The 17,684-nt window shown below is 39.7% G+C and overlaps 2 protein-coding genes across 7 annotated transcripts in view; one reads left to right on the forward strand and one right to left on the reverse strand.

Annotated features, from left to right (window-relative positions):
* Positions 1–11,419, forward strand: primpol (primase and polymerase (DNA-directed)). Of its 5 annotated transcripts, none has more exons than XM_030725645.1 (14): positions 1–170; positions 6,063–6,341; positions 6,420–6,514; positions 6,616–6,754; positions 8,386–8,533; positions 8,617–8,719; positions 8,808–8,920; positions 9,449–9,611; positions 9,709–9,806; positions 9,975–10,061; positions 10,292–10,400; positions 10,483–10,559; positions 10,650–10,696; positions 10,771–11,419. In XM_030725645.1, exons 2-14 carry the CDS (start codon positions 6,168–6,170, stop codon positions 11,005–11,007), a joined length of 1,590 nt encoding a protein of 529 aa, XP_030581505.1. In that variant the 5' UTR covers positions 1–170; positions 6,063–6,167; the 3' UTR covers positions 11,008–11,419. The 5 variants fall into 5 exon arrangements, 4 of the variants coding, with proteins under 4 accessions (XP_030581505.1, XP_030581438.1, XP_030581651.1 ...); XR_004019695.1 differs by lacking the exon at positions 1–170 and adding an exon at positions 4,396–4,525 and having other exon boundaries at positions 10,292–10,404; positions 10,771–10,865; XM_030725578.1 differs by lacking the exon at positions 1–170 and adding an exon at positions 4,396–4,525.
* Positions 11,396–17,684, reverse strand: part of LOC115777478 (long-chain-fatty-acid--CoA ligase 1-like) — a 23,278-nt gene continuing 16,989 nt past the window's right edge. Inside the window, exons 11-21 of one of the 2 annotated variants that reach the window (XM_030725429.1) lie at positions 17,440–17,517; positions 16,759–16,893; positions 16,474–16,608; positions 15,823–15,918; positions 15,651–15,723; positions 15,471–15,559; positions 13,751–13,867; positions 13,510–13,653; positions 13,297–13,398; positions 13,139–13,210; positions 11,396–12,667 (exon numbers count right to left, since the gene is read on the reverse strand). In XM_030725429.1, the coding sequence (XP_030581289.1) occupies positions 12,527–12,667; positions 13,139–13,210; positions 13,297–13,398; positions 13,510–13,653; positions 13,751–13,867; positions 15,471–15,559; positions 15,651–15,723; positions 15,823–15,918; positions 16,474–16,608; positions 16,759–16,893; positions 17,440–17,517 (1,182 nt within the window). In that variant the 3' untranslated portion in view covers positions 11,396–12,526. Of the gene's footprint in view, positions 12,668–13,138; positions 13,211–13,296; positions 13,399–13,509; positions 13,654–13,750; positions 13,868–15,470; positions 15,560–15,650; positions 15,724–15,822; positions 15,919–16,473; positions 16,609–16,758; positions 16,894–17,439; positions 17,518–17,567; positions 17,646–17,684 lie in introns of both variants that reach the window. The other variant, XM_030725494.1, reaches the window with a different exon arrangement.

Raw genomic sequence — 17,684 nt, forward strand, 5'->3', positions numbered from 1 at the left:
CAGACCCCGAGGCCTTCTCCTGGACATGTCCAGAACACCTCATCCAGGAGGGGCCCAGGAGTCAGATGCCCAAACCACCTGAACTGGCTTCTTTTGATGTGGAGGAATAGCAGATCGACTCTGAACCCCTCTTGGATGACTGCACTCTTCACCCAATCTCTAAGGGAGAGGTAAGCCATTTCCACCGCTTGTATCTGTGATCTTGTTCTTTTAGTCACTAAACAAAGCTTGTGACCATAGGCGAAGGTAGGGACATAGATCAATGGGTAAATTAACAGCTTCGCTTTTATGCTCAGTTCTGTTTTCACCACGATGGACTGGTGCAGCAACCGCGTCACTACAGCTGCAGCCCCAATCTGTTTGTCAATCTCTTAAACTCCTCCACTTGGGGCAGCAGCTCACCCCTGACCCAGAGTGGGCTCTTAACCCTTTTCTGGCTGAGAACCACGGCCTCAGACTTGGAGGAGCTAATTCTCAAACCAATCACTTCGCGCTCAGCTGCAAACCACTCCAGTGTGAGCTGGAGGCCACCATCTGATAAAGCCAATAGGACCATATCATCTGCAAAAAGCAGAGATGAAATTCTGTGGTCACCAAGGCGGAAACCTTCCACCACTTGGCTACAACTTGAAGTTCTGTCCATAAATATTATAGACACAATCACTGACAAAGGGCAGTCCTAGCAGAGTCCAACACAGGAAATGAGTCCAACTTGTTGCCTGCAATGCAGATCAAGCTCCTGCTGCAGTTGTACAGGGACTGAATGTCAGGTGTTCCCAGGGCACACTCACTATACATTTAGGTGCACCAGGTCTGTCCAGCAGCCTCCCCTGCTACCTGTTCCAACTCACTACCAGGTGGTGATCAGTTGACAGCTCAGCTCCTCTCTTCACTGTAGTGTCCACAACATATAAATTGATCATTGACCTGCAACCTAGGGTGTCTTGGTGCCATGCACACTCATGGACATCCTTATGTTGGAACACTGGCAACTATTGTTGCCAGTGAGACCTGCCAGTTCCCAATAGGACAACGGCATTACCAGATGGAGTACCCTCGAGCAACCTGCCCAGCAACTCCAAGAAGGCTGTAAACGCTGAACTCTCAGTTGGCATGCAAGTGCAAACAACACCAGGGACCTGTTCCTCAACCCAAAGACACAGGGAAACGATCCTCACGTCCACCGGTGAAAACTCTGAGCTACAGGGAGCAAGCTGAGGGAATACAAGGATACCTACCCCAGCCCGTCACCAAGGGCAACTCCAGACTGGAACAGAGTCCAGCTCCTCTCCAGGAGACTGGTTCCAGAGCCCAACTATATCTAGCCTGTGTCTCTCAACCTCCTGCACTAGCTCAGGCTCCTTCTCCACCAGAGCGGTGACGTTCCCAATCACCAGCCTCGAAAGGATTGGTCCACCAGGGCCTCCACCCTTGGCTGTACATTTGGAAATTAATGGATAACAACAAAAATCATATTTTAGCAATAAAATACATAATTTTGATTAAATAACTTCCACGTGGATTAAACATTACGGAAACATAAAAAATTATTTTGGTAATTACCAGTACTGTTAATTTAGGGCACCCTTACACTGAGTGGTGGTCTAATAAATTTGTTAAGCACTGTAACAACAACAACAACAACAACAACAACAATAATAATAAAGTTGCCTATAGTAAATTTCCTTATATTTGTCACACTTAGATGTTTCATATAGTCAAACACATTTTAATATTACACAGAGTAAATACAAATAAATACTCTAAAAGTAAATACTCTCATTGTACATTCTGTATTGTACATTTTTTTATAATGACAATAAATGCATTCGATTCTTCTATTCTAAAATGTAGTCTATAAATGATGATTTCATTTATTGAGGGTTTTCCAAAAGTTTTCCGAGCCTACCTGTCTCTGTGTCTTTGTGCCACTCTTGGCAGCAAGAACTGCAGTCAAGCATTTGTGATATCTGTCAATGAGTCTTTCACATTGCTGTGGAGGAATTTTGGTCCACACTTTGTTGCAGAATTGTTTTAAGCCAGCCACAGTGGAGGGTGCAAAAGCATCTGCTGCACGGAGCAATACTGGAAGGGCATATGGGAGCAGCACCAACGGTCAGTGGCTAGCTAGCTCAGTAGGTAGAGCAGGTCACCTACTGATGGGAAGGTCAGCGGTTCAATTCCTGGCTACTACTACTACTGCAGGCTACATGCAAGATACTTAACCCCAAGTTGCTCTCCGACGGTTGCATGTGAGTGAATGTTAGATAATTAATCATGGAAGTGCTTGTATGAATGGGTGTGCATGGGTAAATGTAAACATTGTGTACTCATACTGAGTAGAAAAGCACTATAAGAACTAGTCCATTTACCATTTACCACAGCTCCCTGAACAGGATACAATAACCATCACAGTGGCATCCAAGAAAGGGTCTCACTGGACAGCACCAGGCCCTGACATAATACACGCCTATAGGGTAAAGAAGCTAACTGCACTCCAGCAGCACAAATAAACCAGCTGCTAGAGGCTAAGACACCCCCAGAATGGCTGACTGAAACACAGCCATTCTGCCAAACTGTGGAATACAAAAAGAAATAACTGAAACTTAAGAAAACACAAAACACCGGCCCAGGACCATGACAAGGCAAATGGGAACCATGAAGAGGCTGCTAGGAAAGCTCAACCTCCAAGTACCTGCAGAGAGTAAGGCAAGTCCTGAAGAGTCAGGTGAATGGGAAGACCAAGAGCCAGGGAATCAACACCTATGCCCTGCCAGTTGCCAGATACCCTGCTGGGATAATAAGCTGGCCAAAGGAGGAAATAGCCACTGATGTCAAGACAAGAAAGCTCTTTACCATGCATGGAGGGTTTCACCCCAAATCCAGCAACCTGAGACTGTACGTTAAGCGAAAGGAAGGTGGCCAAGGACTAGTGACTGTCAGCACTACTATCCTAGGTGAAACAACGTAGATCCATAAATACATCAGGAAGATGGCCACAAAGGATCTGGTGCTTAGGGCAAAAAGACTGCCCCATAGGGGCGAGCTGGGACATATATATATATATATATATATATATATATATATATATATATATATATATATATATATATATATATATATATATATATATATATATATATATATATATATATTATGGAATGCCATTTAGGAAATATAATATATATATATATATATATATGTATATATATATATATATATATATATATATATATATATTAAAATGAGAATCTGAATATATACAATGAACTCTGAATATATTGAATGAAAGTCTGAATATATTGAATGAAAACTGACGTCACGGAAGCTCTTGCGCCATCTAGTGTTTTCGTTACGTAAAGCACATAATGTCGCTACAAGAAATGACACTATGAGTCAATCTGCAGGGAATTTAGTGGCAGAAATCCCAAATAATGAGTAGCTAATTAACACCCTGGCAAATGCATGAACTGGCCAACATAATGCTAGCAGCAGTGTTCCTAATCATGCTACTGATGAAGAGTTTTATTCAGTGAATCTCTCAGGTCAGACAGCTCCTGCGTATCAAGCTAACAATAAGCAGAACATGCCTTCCACATCCACATCTCAGATTCTAGACGGCGCCTGTTGTGGAGGGTGCCTGTGCATGTTCTGCGTAATGTTAGCTTGCATGCAGGAGCTGTCTGACCTGAGAGGTTCGCTGCATTTGGTCTTTCACGATGAAACAGTGAAGATGAACTGCAGATTGACTCATAGTGCCGCTTCTTGTAGCGATATTATGCGCTTTACGTAACGAAAACACTAGATGGCGCTTCCGTGACCACAGCTTTCATTCAATATATTCAGACTTTCATTCTATATATTCAGAGTTCATTCTATATATTCAGAGTTCATTCTATATATTCAGACTTTCATTCAATATATTCAAGTTTCATTCAATATATTCAGAATATATATATATATATATATATATATATATATATATATATATATATATATATATATATATATATATATATATATATATATATATATGAGAGAGAGAGAGAGAATTTATTTTAATTTACTGCAAATCACATAAAAGCACGAAAAGAGATCCAAATGACCTGGGAATTAGAGTGAGTAGGCTATCTTAAACGGGTGAGTTTTGAGTCGTCCTTTGAAGACAGTGAGTCAGTGTTATAGTCAAAGTAAATGCTTTTATTTTGTTAAAAGGTCGTTGGCGTTGACCATAGACATATGGTGTTAACCATGGTCACGGTACTGACGGTACTTTAAGTGTCTGATTCTTAAGCGCTTTCATATCTATAAACATCTCAGGTTTCAATGATATAAGCTGGGAAAATAAGAACCAGACCAACACAGACTGAAGTCTTGTGATCGGAAACAGCGTCATTTCCGGTCGCTGAAGCGCCAAAAGGGAAAAACAAGCCGTGATGATCAGCACGTCTGTTTACATCTGTATTATAACCAGTTTTAACCGAGTGAGAAAACACTGGATGGATTATTTGACATAAACACAACGGTAAAATAACTTACTCTATTCCTTAATGCTTAGTAATTTTCAGCATCAGCTCACTTTGAAGTTAATGCGAGCTAACAGGCAGTTACAGTTACTTTAGCGCTGTTACTGATTCATTGCTGTTCACAGGCGGTGTGTACCAATGGAGAGCAGCTAGTTTATAGTGGTTAAACAAGTACTCAGATACTTTACAAGTTCCGATAATGTGAAAATACAACATTACACATAAAATTCGTGTAGTACAGATGACACTTAAATGTTACTTTGAATTTGGAAGAAGCTGGAGGTAAGTCCAGCTTCTTATTAAATTAGGAGGATGATCAGATAAAAGCAGCAAAAAAGGTCAGCACCTGATAAGAGTGGGAAAAAAACATGCCATTCAGTGACAGGAGGAGTCTAATCTGACCCCAGCTTAATACCTTAACAGTTGAAGATGTTTTAATTTGCATTCAATCTGAAAATATTGAGTAAAGTGAATGAGTGAAAACTCAAATGTGAGAAGTGTTTTCTGTTTTTTGGGGAGGCCCCAAACATGTGCAAAAATAATTGCAATGTTTGAAAAGTTGGAATTTTCTACCAATTAATTATCAGTCAGCCAACACCTTCAGCTGCAAGTGTACATATTCCTGCATGTTGATTTTTATGAATGGATGTTCATAATCCTAATTGGTAAAGTAATTTCAGTAGAAATATAAATGGCACACAAATATAATACCACCCCTCATTTCTTTATATTTTGCTAGGAAAATGGTAAATGGATGCAGCAATTTATTGAAACATCTGCAAACATAATGGAAAAGGCGCTTGTCGATGTGACCTCAAATCAAAATCATAGTTACCTCAATTATGATTAATGAATGATTATTTTATACACACACGTATATTTAATTCTTGCCCTCATAGGTCACTAGGCCTGTACTGTAAATATTGCTCAGCTACTGAAGCTGGTATAGTTTTCCATAATATCATCATGCTTTAAGTGTTGTAGCAGATTGGTTGTATTACATTCGGTTGCTGAAACAGACTGGACTGGGCGGAGTCACGTGACAACACACTGTGGGACAGTACATACTGAGGGGAGCATTAACAGAATTTAAAACAAACAAACAAACAAAATGGAATAACTGACATGGGCAAGATTACGTTGATTAGAGGTTCTGAATGTTGATTTTGATTCGTTTCTGATTAATTGCCCAGCCTCCAACACCACTGTCTGAAATTCAGCCCCAACCATGACAGAGCCTCCACCATGTTTTACAGATGGCTATAGACACTGTATTAAATCTCTAGCAACCTTAGAATACAAATATATTTTGATAAAGGCCATTGAAAATTGCCATATTTTATATACTGCACGTGCACTTAGTTACCAGTTTATTTGGTACATCTGGGTAAAACTGATGCGGTCAGTTTAGCAGTCCTTCAGTGAACCCTGTGTTTATGAAGTCTGTAATGTTCAGGTTTGCTTTGAAAAAACATTTTAGAGAGGTTACAGCGTTACAGCTCCATCTAATTAATATGCTGTGCATTTTTTTTTCAGGTTGAAGGATGACAAGATGCCTAAAGGTCACTGAACTGTGATTGTGTGAGATTACTGTGGGTACAACAGAGAATCTACTTCTAAGAGTTTAATACGCACTTAAAGATGAGTAAGTGGGGAGCTCGAGTGCAGAAGGTTGAGCAGCTTGCGCAGTCGTTCCAACTAAATCCTCTGACGACACCTTACAAGCCTCGACTGTGGCCGTGCCAGCCCTCTTCTGTCTGGAAACTCTTTCCTCGTCAAAGCGTGGCCATCAGCTTCACTCAGAGCTGCAAAGAGGTACACAAGGCCCTGTCCCTTAGAGTTAACGTGAATGTGAAGGAAACATTGCTGAATTTTGTGCCTTTTGTTTTCAAGGATGTGCATGTTTTTGCACTTGAAAAAGAAAAGGCGCCTGTAGGTCAAAGGATTTACCTGGTTACTAGCTACACTGAGCTTTGGTATTACTACAGGTAAATATCAGTTATTACTCGCTTTATGTTGAGGTGCGTTGTCTTTGTGTTCAGTCAAAATTTTGATGGTGTTCATTTCTTGATTTTTAAAACTTTTTCAGAACTTACACCCAGTCTTTGATGCACTGTTATGAGGTGATACCAGACGGTGCTGTATGCAAGCTCTACTTAGACTTGGAGTTTCACAAACCTTCAAACAAAGGATCTGATGGAAAAACTATGGTGTCTTTGCTTATCCAGGTGGGGTGCATGTTTCTGTTTTATGGCTTCCTGCTTGGAATAGTTTTATAAAGCAGCTTGCTTCACACAGATTTAGAGAGTAATTCTAAACTGGATTAGATAGACTAATCTATTTAGTATTATTGTAACAGGAGGTTATTTTACTGTAAATATTGAAATATATTGATGATGGTTTAAAACTGGTGAGAAGCATTTAAATAGATTATATACTCCCCAATTCCAGAAAATATGGTATCCCGTGTAAAATGTGAATAAAAACAGAATACAATGATTTGCAAATCTCATAAACCCATATTTTATTCAGAGGTTTAAACTAAGAAAATGCATCATTATATATATATATATATATATATATATATATATATATATATATATATATATATATATATATATATATATAATTTTTTTTTTTTTTTTTTAAATTTGATGGCAGCAACGTATCTTGTAAGAGTTGGGACAGGATCATGTTTACCACTGTGTAGCGCCCCCTCTTCTTTTAATGACAGTCCGTAAACATCTGTAAACAGAGGAGATCAGCTGCTGGATTTTTGGGAGAGGAATGTTGATCTGTTTTTGTTTGATAAAGGAGTGTAGCTGCTCAACAGTCCTGGGTCTCCTTTATCATATTTTTTATTTCATGGCATTCTCAATGTTTTTCGATTGGTGAAAGGTCTGGACTGCAGGAAGGCCATTTCAGCACCCAGACTCTTCTACTATGGAGCATATGTTGCTGTAAAACCTGTATCTTTCAGCATTGATGGTGTCTTTCCTGATGTGTAAGCTGCCAGTTCCACAGATGCTAATGCACACCAATACCATCAGGGATGCAGGCTTTTGAACTGAGTACTGATAACAAGCCGGATAGTCTCTCCTTTACCTGGAGGATGTGGAGTCCATGTTTTCCAAAAAGAATTTCAAATTTTGATTTGTCTGTAATTATTGAAGGATCTTTACCTTACAATATAAAGCACCTTGAGGCGACTGTTTGGTGCTATATGAATAAAATCGAATTGAAAGAAATTTCTGGAAGTGTTCCTGAGTCCATGCAGTGATTTAATGCAGTGCAGTGCCTGAGGGCCCGAAGATCACGAGAATCTAATAGTGCACACAGATTTCTCCAGATTCTCTTTTGATGATATTATGGACTGTAGATGATGAGGTATTCAAAGTATTTGCAATTTTATATTGAGGAACATTATTCTGAAATTGTTCCACAATTTGTAGACTGTTTTTTGCACATTTGTCAACCTCTTCTGAGAAGCTCTGCCTCTGTAAGATGTTCTTTTCATACCCAATCATGTTACTGATCTGTTGCATTAACTGTTTCTTAGTACCACTTACTTTTCCAGCCTTTTTTTTTTTGGCCCTGTCCCAACTTTTTTGAGACTTGTTGCTGCCATCAAATTCAAATTGAGCTAATATTTATCATGAAATATTAAAATGTCTCAATTTAAAAATGTTATATGTTTCTTATGTTCTGTTGTGAATAAAATGTGGGTTTATGAGATTTTCCAAACCAGTGCATTCTGTTTTTATTTTACGCAGCATCCCAATAGTTTTGGAGTTGGGGTTGTATTTTAAGATGCACGATGCACAGTAAGTGTACTCCTCTCTGCTTTGTGTGGTGACAGTATATCTGTGACAAGCTAATGGAACTTTATGGGACTGAATGCTCTGCAAAAAATGTCCTCAATCTCGACTCAAGCACTGAGGAGAAATTCAGCAGACATCTCATCTTCTGTCTCCAACACGCAACTTTCAAAGACAATATACATGTTGGTACGTTCATTTATAAATGGAAAGCCTCAGTATGCTCATATCTGCAAATTATGCATGAGTTCCATCTGATTTTCTTTTTGTAGGCAGGTTCATCCATGCAGTTCTTCAGCCCATCCTAAACAAAGCCAAAAGTAGAAGCTGCCTTGATAATGAAATGGACTCTGTGACAGAAAACAGTGAAACACGGTTTGTTTTTCCAGACCTGAGATCATTTGTGTTTTTATTTCTCTGCACTCAGCACTTAGGTTAATATTTTACACTGATTTACTCTCAGTAGAACACATGACGCGAGTCCAGAGATGAAGAGGCGTAAGCAGGAAGAGAGAAACCTCAGCTTCCTCCGGGTGAAAAACAAGGATGGTCAAGACTGCCTCTTTGTTGACCTTGGTAAGGGAAACCATATTTTTTAATGCCCTTTTTTATAGAGACATGCATTTATGTAAGTTAAGTGATCAGTCACTATTTTTTGTTAAGCTTTACGTAAAAAAGATCCTTTCCTAACAACCTTAATAATTTGCGGGGAGCAAGTACTCAGTCATCCTCTGCAGAAGTGTTCGCAAACATTTAGGTGACTCTAACATGAGGCTCTTACAGTGACTTAAATCATGCTGATATTTTTCAGTGATGTTCGAGTGCTGAACTCTCTCTTCTTGTTGCAGCTCAACAGTGAAATGCAAATAAACAATTTTATATTTTATACTAAAGACACTGAAATGCTTTAAGGTTTGCTTAAAATGGATTTTGTGTGTGTTAGTTAAACTTTGTAGTGGTACAGACGCCCTACTAATGTGTTAAATCAGACTGGGGGGGGGTCTTTAAATCTATCATATTTACTTCCTTTAAATTTGTATCTATTTAATATATTCACTCTGTGTTTTCCTTCATGTACCTGTGGATTTTTATTTTAACAAACAGGCGTCTACACAAAGAACAGAAATTTCCGGCTTTACAAGTCATCCAAAGCGGGGAAGAACGCTGCATTCACTGTGGCAGAAGATAACCAGTTCATTGTCAAACCTGAGAAGGGAATTTCTGCAGAGGAAAGCATATTCTTGGCCTCCTTAGTGTGTAACGTGAGGTACATCGGGCACCAATAAGTCAAATTCCCGTGTGCTGTGATCTTTTTTTTTTTTTAAAAGCACCGCACATCAGGTCTCATTACTGTGCATCATCAGTTTCACAGGTCAGAGGATTCTTACGTGGGACATCCCAGAATCAAGTGAACCCAAAATCTCCCCCACTCATTGTCAGCAAAGGTCAACTTCAGACTCAGGTAATGCTGAATTGAGACCAGTTTTTCTCTTAATGTTCTGCATACACACACATAAAGTATTCCTGCATATTGTCAGTTTGCACATACTATAAACATTATTGTTGGTTTTACCTCAGTAATTTCAGCGTGAAAGGATCTGTGAAACTTTTTCCTCTGCATTACTGACAGGTACACTTTCTGGCTTCCTGTCATCCCCTCACCAAGAAGTGGACACCTTTGTTTTAACAGTGGTTAGAAAGGATGGGATACAAGGAAGTAAGTATTATTCTATTAAAGCATTCACTCATAAAACGTTTCAGCCTGTTGAGTTTATCTTCCCCTTGAGTTATGTTTTGTTTTTCTGGAGTGATACTTGAATTTGGTGAAGCTCAAGTAGTTGTGGTAGCAGAGGGAAATAAACATATTAGTGGTTTTCTTTCTTTTGAAAAGACAAGTGTACATCTATCGGCCCACCTGATTTCCATGATCTCATGAACATTCGACAGGCATAAGACGATGGAACTACTTCGCTGCGGAACAACTTCTCGTCTACGACATCGCCAAATACCGCTGGTGTGAAAATGTGGGCCGGTTTCATAAAAGCAACAACATCATGCGAGTACAGTTTGTTTCATGGCTTTAAGATTGTCGATGAGTTTAGTTCCACTTTCTGATTTGGTTCTATCGCCCTCTGCAGGATCGTCGTGGATTTGAAAGAGGAAGTGTGGTACCAGAAGTGCCACGATCCTGACTGCAGGAACTTCAGGTCCTCGAGTACGTTATGATCTGAAAGAGCTGCCATACTTAATTGTACTTGAAATAATTCAAGGCAACATGATCTGTCTGTTCGTGTCACTGTAACAGGTTACCCGCTGCCACAAGAGATCTGTATCAGTTACATCTTGAAGCTGGTTAGTTCATTTATTTTAACTAGCATCACTTTAACCTGCATCAGGCAGTGATTATGTCTTCTGCTTTCTGACAGGATGAGGAGGACCAGGCATACCTAATGGATGATGCTGGCAACATTGAACTCAGCCAGAAACCAAAGTGTGCGGGCCCACAGAGCACGGTTTGCCCAGAGGAGGAGAAATCTGATGTGTGGGGAGATGAACGGGATGACCAAGACTATTTGGAGAGTCTGGACGATTTTGAACAAAAGAGTGAGGAGATCTCAGACCAGCTCCTACTCAAATGTATGGCAGATTTTGATTCCCACTAGAGGATGAGGTCTGTGTTGTTTTGCAGTATTATATCAAAAATGATGGCAGCACTTTAAGCATTGTGAAAAACTGTAATACTTGATTACAAATCTGTTTTGTAAGTAGTTGAAGGTGTTTGTACTTCAGCTCAAGTGGAGATCCTTGACTGCCCGCTCATGTTTGAAATGAAAATCAACTATAATATAGTTGATAAAGGAAGGTAGAGTAGAGCTGCTGCTCTATAAAAGTACCTGGAGAGAACCCACACACACTCCACACAGAAAGGCAGCCTAGAGTTCAAACGTCAGCCTGTGGATTTGAACCTAGGACCTTATTGCAGTGAGATGACAATGTTAACATCTGCAGCACCATGCCACCAAATAAAAGCCATGTATCAAAAGCTAAATATTACCAGAACAAAAGTATTTATTTAGCACAGACAAAGATCCTACAATTTCCATTAAAGCACAAAACTGCACATTTCTCCTTTTTAAGATCACAATTCATTAAAAACTAAAACAACAGTATGGCTTATGCTATTAAGGGGACCTTCACATGATTAGATGTCCATAATGATCACACAACCTGCATTCACAACAAACCTTTTTGTCAAATAGCTGAAATGAAGGCTGCTGATTTAGGAAATTGTCAGTAAAAGACACGAAAACCATTTGAACAATTTGGCTTCCTAAAAATCAATTATAAAAATCACTGTTATTAAATGTTTTTACCCCAAATACTTGCAGAATATACAAACAATGACTGTGCAGCTTCATTCCTCAGCCTGTGGCACACCAATGTAGGACATTTAAAAAGAGGTGCTGCGTGTACAGCAGAGCAGCAGAGAATATTTTACATGCAACATTTAAAACGGAACAAAATCTGTCAGCCAGCATGATTCCCAATAGGCTGTTAACCAAAAAAACGTTATTAAAGCAGGTTCGTCAAGTCAGTCCTTTAGCCGGCAGCATTAAGGAAAATGGGAATGCAGGGAAGCTACAGAGAATCTGGAACAGTACCCTGTACACAAATGTAATTTTCCAGCAGATACACTATTTACAAAAAGATGATCTTAAATATCCCCTTAAATAGATAACCAAAGCATGAAATGTCATGGTATATAAATAGTCAATATCTGTCACTGTTGTAAAAGCATTTTAAAAGATTTTTCTCTGTTGCTCTTGTGAATAAAACTAGCAGAAATGTTTTCAGGATTCACCTTTCTGACCATGAAGCTGGCAGACTTAACGGTAGTAAAAGGAGGAAGTCACACTACCCTCTTTGCCAATTTAAGAAACATGATGACAGGTTCTGCAGAACTCCTTCAGCTAGCCAGTGTTAGCTGGGATAATGTAGCTGTGCAGTTACTAAATCAGAGTGAGGATAAAATATACTTTTACATTGAAATTTATTATCCAATTCTTTTGAAAGCATTCCCCACAGAATTATTAAGATTGTCACTTGCAGAAAAAGTGAGACGGACTTCCTCAATAAACAGTTTGGTTCTGGCTGTCTCTGAATGGCTTCCCAATAAAACTATTACATCTTAATTTTGGAATAAAGTTCATCAATCTGTTCTCTGAAGCTGCTCCGGAGCTCCGCCCTCTTGGCTTTCAGGGTGGGAGTCAGCAGACCATTCTGGATAGAAAACATCTCGGGATGTAATGCAATGTCCCTGACCTGCAGAGGGGGAATAAAGATAAATAAATGACAGTGAAAATATAAAAAAGAATGGCTGCAACTAATTATTTTTTAAATCAGGGATGCATATATGCAAAGTTCCGGGTCTTTGAACTGTGAATCACGCAGTGTCACTCTAATATACTCCAGTTGTGTGCTTGTGAACCCGGGAGGAGACTCACACTAAGTAACTGCACAATATATTCAGCTGTCTGAAACGCTGACCGCTCTTGTTCTGCACCACCACAGTAACCTGGTCAGCCTGTGCTTTGTGAAATACAAGACAGGATCCAACCGGTCAACTTTCAGAATTAAAAGGGACTGGGCACTAATAATTACATGCTATCATTTTCTTGGAATGGGAGAAAAAATGCTAAAATGATTTGCCAAATATACTTTGGTGGCCATTAATGCGCCGCAGCAAACCTGCTCCAGTAAAGGCTGATTGTGGGAAACTTTGGCTGCACTTACCTGTTCAAAGGACTTGAGACCTGCTTCTTTGCCCAAATTCAAGATGTCCTCCAGAATTGCCTTCTTCACATCCTAAGTGCAAAAAACAGTCAGAAAACATTAGGCAGGGATACTGAGTTAAACTGTATATTCAGACTGCTGATAGTAATAAATCTGACCTTGTTATTGCACAGCTCAGAGTAGGAGCCTTCAAGCCCTTTTTTCTTGGCCCAAATAGGTAAGAAGTCGGGATCGGGCACCACTATCCCCACCAGGCATGCCTTTGAAATACAACAGAGACAAGATGAAGCTCAAATGCTCCAAACAGATTGTGTTATATGTGTAGATACAAAAGAAGTCTGAAATTTAGGTTGGATTAATTAACGACTTACCTGTAAGCTGTCGCCATGAACAAATACCTGGGCCACAGGATCGCTGCGAACATAGATGGTTTCTATTTTCTCCGGGGCGATGTACTCTCCCTGTGCCAGCTTAAAAATGTGTTTCTTTCTGTCAATGATCTTCAGAGTGCCATTCTGCAATGGATCATAAGAACAATTTAAGTTTGAGTCTATGCACAATGGTCATAAGAAGTTAGGTCCACATCATCGTCATTCAATCCATTTTACTCACAGGAAGCCATTTTCCAATGTCTCCAGTGTGCAGCCATCCGTCCTGGTCAATAGCCTCAGCTGTTCTCTCAGGATCTTTCACATATCCCTGGAATACATTTGGTCCTTTGACACACACCTAGAACAACAGATTACAAATTTTAAAAAGCTGTTTGGTTGTTATTTTTAATGTGTTTTCCATTAACTTGCTACATTTTTGTTACAAATCGTTTCTTGCTCCTGTCCCCTGCCTGTTAAAATTTGCACACTTCAGGACAGTCTCTCCTTTAAAGGGTTTCCTTTTGTTGCTGCATGTATATATGTGTGTAAGACAGAGTCACGAGGACAATGTAAAACCTCGCTGCTATTTCAAGCCTTTTTTCAGTGGATTTGACACTGTTTTTGGTTAATGTATACCGAGGCCCCAGAGTTTCAAAATAATACAATGATCGTGTTAGTTTTATTGAAGCAATGTGACACTGGTTCTTTAATATGCTTTTAATAGTTTTTGCATTAAAAAGTTTCTGTGCCATGTTGTTTTATCTGGCTCCTTTTTATACAAAGTTCATGTTAAAATTATACATTTAGTTTTGGCATCTAGAAATTTGAGCAGTTGTGGAGTCATTTAAAAAAAAAAAAAAAAAAAAAAAAAAGTTTTCACAGGATTCCGTGCAGTGAAAAATGAAGTACCCTCCATGATTCAGTACCTTGTAGAATCACCTTTGGCAGCAACGTCTTGAAGTAAAGGTTTCTGTATGACTTCATCAGTTTCTCTATTCATTGTGGAGGAATTTTATAGCCCCCTCTTTTTTACAGCACTGCATTTGTTGATGCACAGCCCTCTTAAGGCGCAACCACAACATTTCAGTCAGGTTGAGGTCTGGACTTTGACTGGATCATTGCAACATCTGGATTAGTTTCTTTTTCAGCCATTCTGTTGTAGATTTGCTGCCGTGTTTGGGATCATTATCCTGTTGCATGAACAAATTTGGTCCATGGTCTCACATTTGACTCTGGAATAATTTGGTACACAGACGTCGACTCAATGACTACAAGGTGCCCAGGTCCTGTGGTTACCAAACAAGCTCAAATCACCACCGTGCTGACAGTCGGTATGATGTGTTTGGTTTTCTCCAAATGTGGTGCTTTGTTCAGATGCAACTTTGCAAACCTAGGCTGTGCTGCCATGTTCTTTTTACAGCGACGAGGCTTCTCTTGGCAAGCTCTCCAAGTAAGCCATACTTGTTGAGTCTTTTTCTAATTGTCCTGTCATGAGCTTTAACATTTAACATGCTAACTGAGGCCTGTGGAGTGGGAGTCTGGAGTCTTTTGCAATTTCTCCAAGCAAAGCACAGTCTGACTTTGGACGAATTTAGTGAGATGTTTACTCTTTGGAGGATTGTGGCATTAGGTTAACACACACCAAAATGCTCCAGACCAGCAAACTGCCAAAGCTTCTGCTTTTATAGAAGTGCTCATGCTAGCTGATGGATCAATTAATCAAGGGCATTTGATTATCACCACCTGGCTGCTACTTACCCTCTTAATTCCTATGAAAACAGTAAGTCTTTTTACATGTATGTAGAGTCCTGTGAAAACTTTATGTACATGACTGTAAGTCTCTGGAACAGCAGCATTTTAATGTAACTGAAATTCCTATAAAATGAAATTCTTTGTCTAACAAGTCAGAGCAAATAATTCCATCCAAACTTTGTTTGCGTTTGATAAATTACACTCCTCACCTCTCCTTCTCCATTGGCTGCCAGGTAATTCATTTCTGCCACATCCACCAGTTTAACAGCATTGCAGGGCAGAGGAGGCCCAACATGACCTGATGACAGAAGAGTCATAGTTTAGTTTCTTGCTTAAAAGCATTACTGAGTCTACAAAATGCAAAACTTAGTGGAAGTTTTATGTTTTACCTGCTGACCAGTCCCCAGGCATTGACATGGTACAGCCAGCTGTACATTCAGTCTGACCGTAGCCTTCATAAAACTGTGGAAAGCATGCATATTATTAATGATATGTATTAAAAAAAAATCAAACAAAAACAAAAGAAAAATTATCCATGAGATGGCTGTGAATGTGGCCCACCTGACAGCCGAGAGCAGCTCTCAAGAAGGTCAGGATGGTCGCGGATACTGGGGCTGCTCCCGTAATCATGAGCCTCACACGGCCGCCCAGACTCGCCTGTAAAGTGCAAAACAAACAAGGCGGCTCCAAAATGTCAACACAAATCTAATTTATTATGCATCGCAAAAAAACCCACTGTGGATTCAATTAACAAAACGATTGCAAGGAAAAGGTCAAATCTGAGCTCATGTTTATCCAATGTCTCCTTTTGTGCGGGTTGTAGCTCAGAAAGCAGAGCAGGTCATCTACTAATTGGAAGGTTGGTAGTTTGATTCCTGCTCCAGTCTGCACACCAAAGTATCCGTGGGCAAGATACTAAACCCCAAGTTGCTCTCCAATGTGTTAATTGGAGTGTGAATGTTAGACAGAAAGCACTTTGGTGTAGAAAAAAGTGCTTGTATGAATGGGTGAATGAGGCACGCTGTATAAAATGCTCTGAGTGTTAAGTAGAGTAGAAAAGCACCAGTCCATTTACCAATCTCACCATGTATCATGGTGCCTGCTATTTGAATGACTAAACCTCATTCAAAGCTACATGTGGCACATAGCCAAGCAATCTTCCAGATTTTTTTAAAGCAAGTCAAAAGATACTTTAAGGTGTGCTGTGTTTACCTGCACTTTCTTGAAGATGAGTTTGTCCCACATGCTGTCCTTTCTGACTACTCCATTTTTAAGCTCCGCCTCTTTCCTTCTGAAGGCAAAATCAAGCAGCCATCTTTTCAGCGGTGTGTTGGCTTGGCCAAAAACCTGCAGAGAGAAGACAAAACTGTAACTCGTATTTCACAGAGAATTGACACACAAAGCAGCACACTGGAAAAACGGTACTTATGACCACAAAAATATGTAAAATAAAGTGAAAAAACACAGCATACTACAAGCTGATCTACATTCACTGACCTTGTCAAACATGCGGTTGAGGAGACGTGGGACAACGGGGAAGATTGTTGGCTGGAGTGTTTTCAGATCATCCATCAAGAGTCGAATGTCACCTTGGAAGTAGCCAATTCGAGCCCCGTGGACGAACACGACACCCTTAGGGAGCGAAAAAAGAAGCTGCTCATTCAAAGTTTAAAAAAAATTTTTTTTTTTTTAAATGGCATTTTGACCACATGGGGGCACTAATGGTGCATTTAAACACACTAAGGCATCATAAACTCCCTGCTATTTTTCTCTACAATGAAAAATGCAAAACCTATGAGTGTTTTGTGGGCTGTGGGTCAGACAGATAAGCCAGTACTTCAGAGTTTTGTCTAAATTATTGAAACTACAGAACCTGGTCATGCATTTCCCTTTCAGTATGCGTGAATTTTAACTATTATGCATCAAGTTAAGCCTTAAGAAAATCATAAATGTTTCATAAAAAGCATGTGAAGTGGTCATGCTCTCAGTTTTTGTCATCTACAAATATAACTTCTAACACTTCTGGACAGACTTTAAAGGGTACCACAAAAGCCAAAAAGGCTTTACATGCATCTCAAAAATTATACTAAAGCTCCTTCTCTGCTGACTCCTCAATATTAACTCCATTAATAAATTCATTATGCAGTGCATCTTTAGGTAATTAAGTCCACAACATACCTGCACAACCCTCTCAAACATGTGAGCTAGGGGGAGATAGGATACATGAATGTCATGGGCGTTCAGCATGCAGTGTACCTGTGGAGGGACACACAAAATACATGCAGGTGAAGCACTCTGTACTTTACCTCCACCACATGCTCAAACATATGAGCCAAAGGCAGGAAAGAGATGAGCACATCTTTGGACGAGGGCTTCAGAGTGCTCTAGATGATGGATGACACCACACAGGAAGGAACAGACAA

This window comes from Archocentrus centrarchus, chromosome 1 (genome assembly GCF_007364275.1).
Source record: "Archocentrus centrarchus isolate MPI-CPG fArcCen1 chromosome 1, fArcCen1, whole genome shotgun sequence".
NCBI lineage: Eukaryota > Metazoa > Chordata > Actinopteri > Cichliformes > Cichlidae > Archocentrus > Archocentrus centrarchus.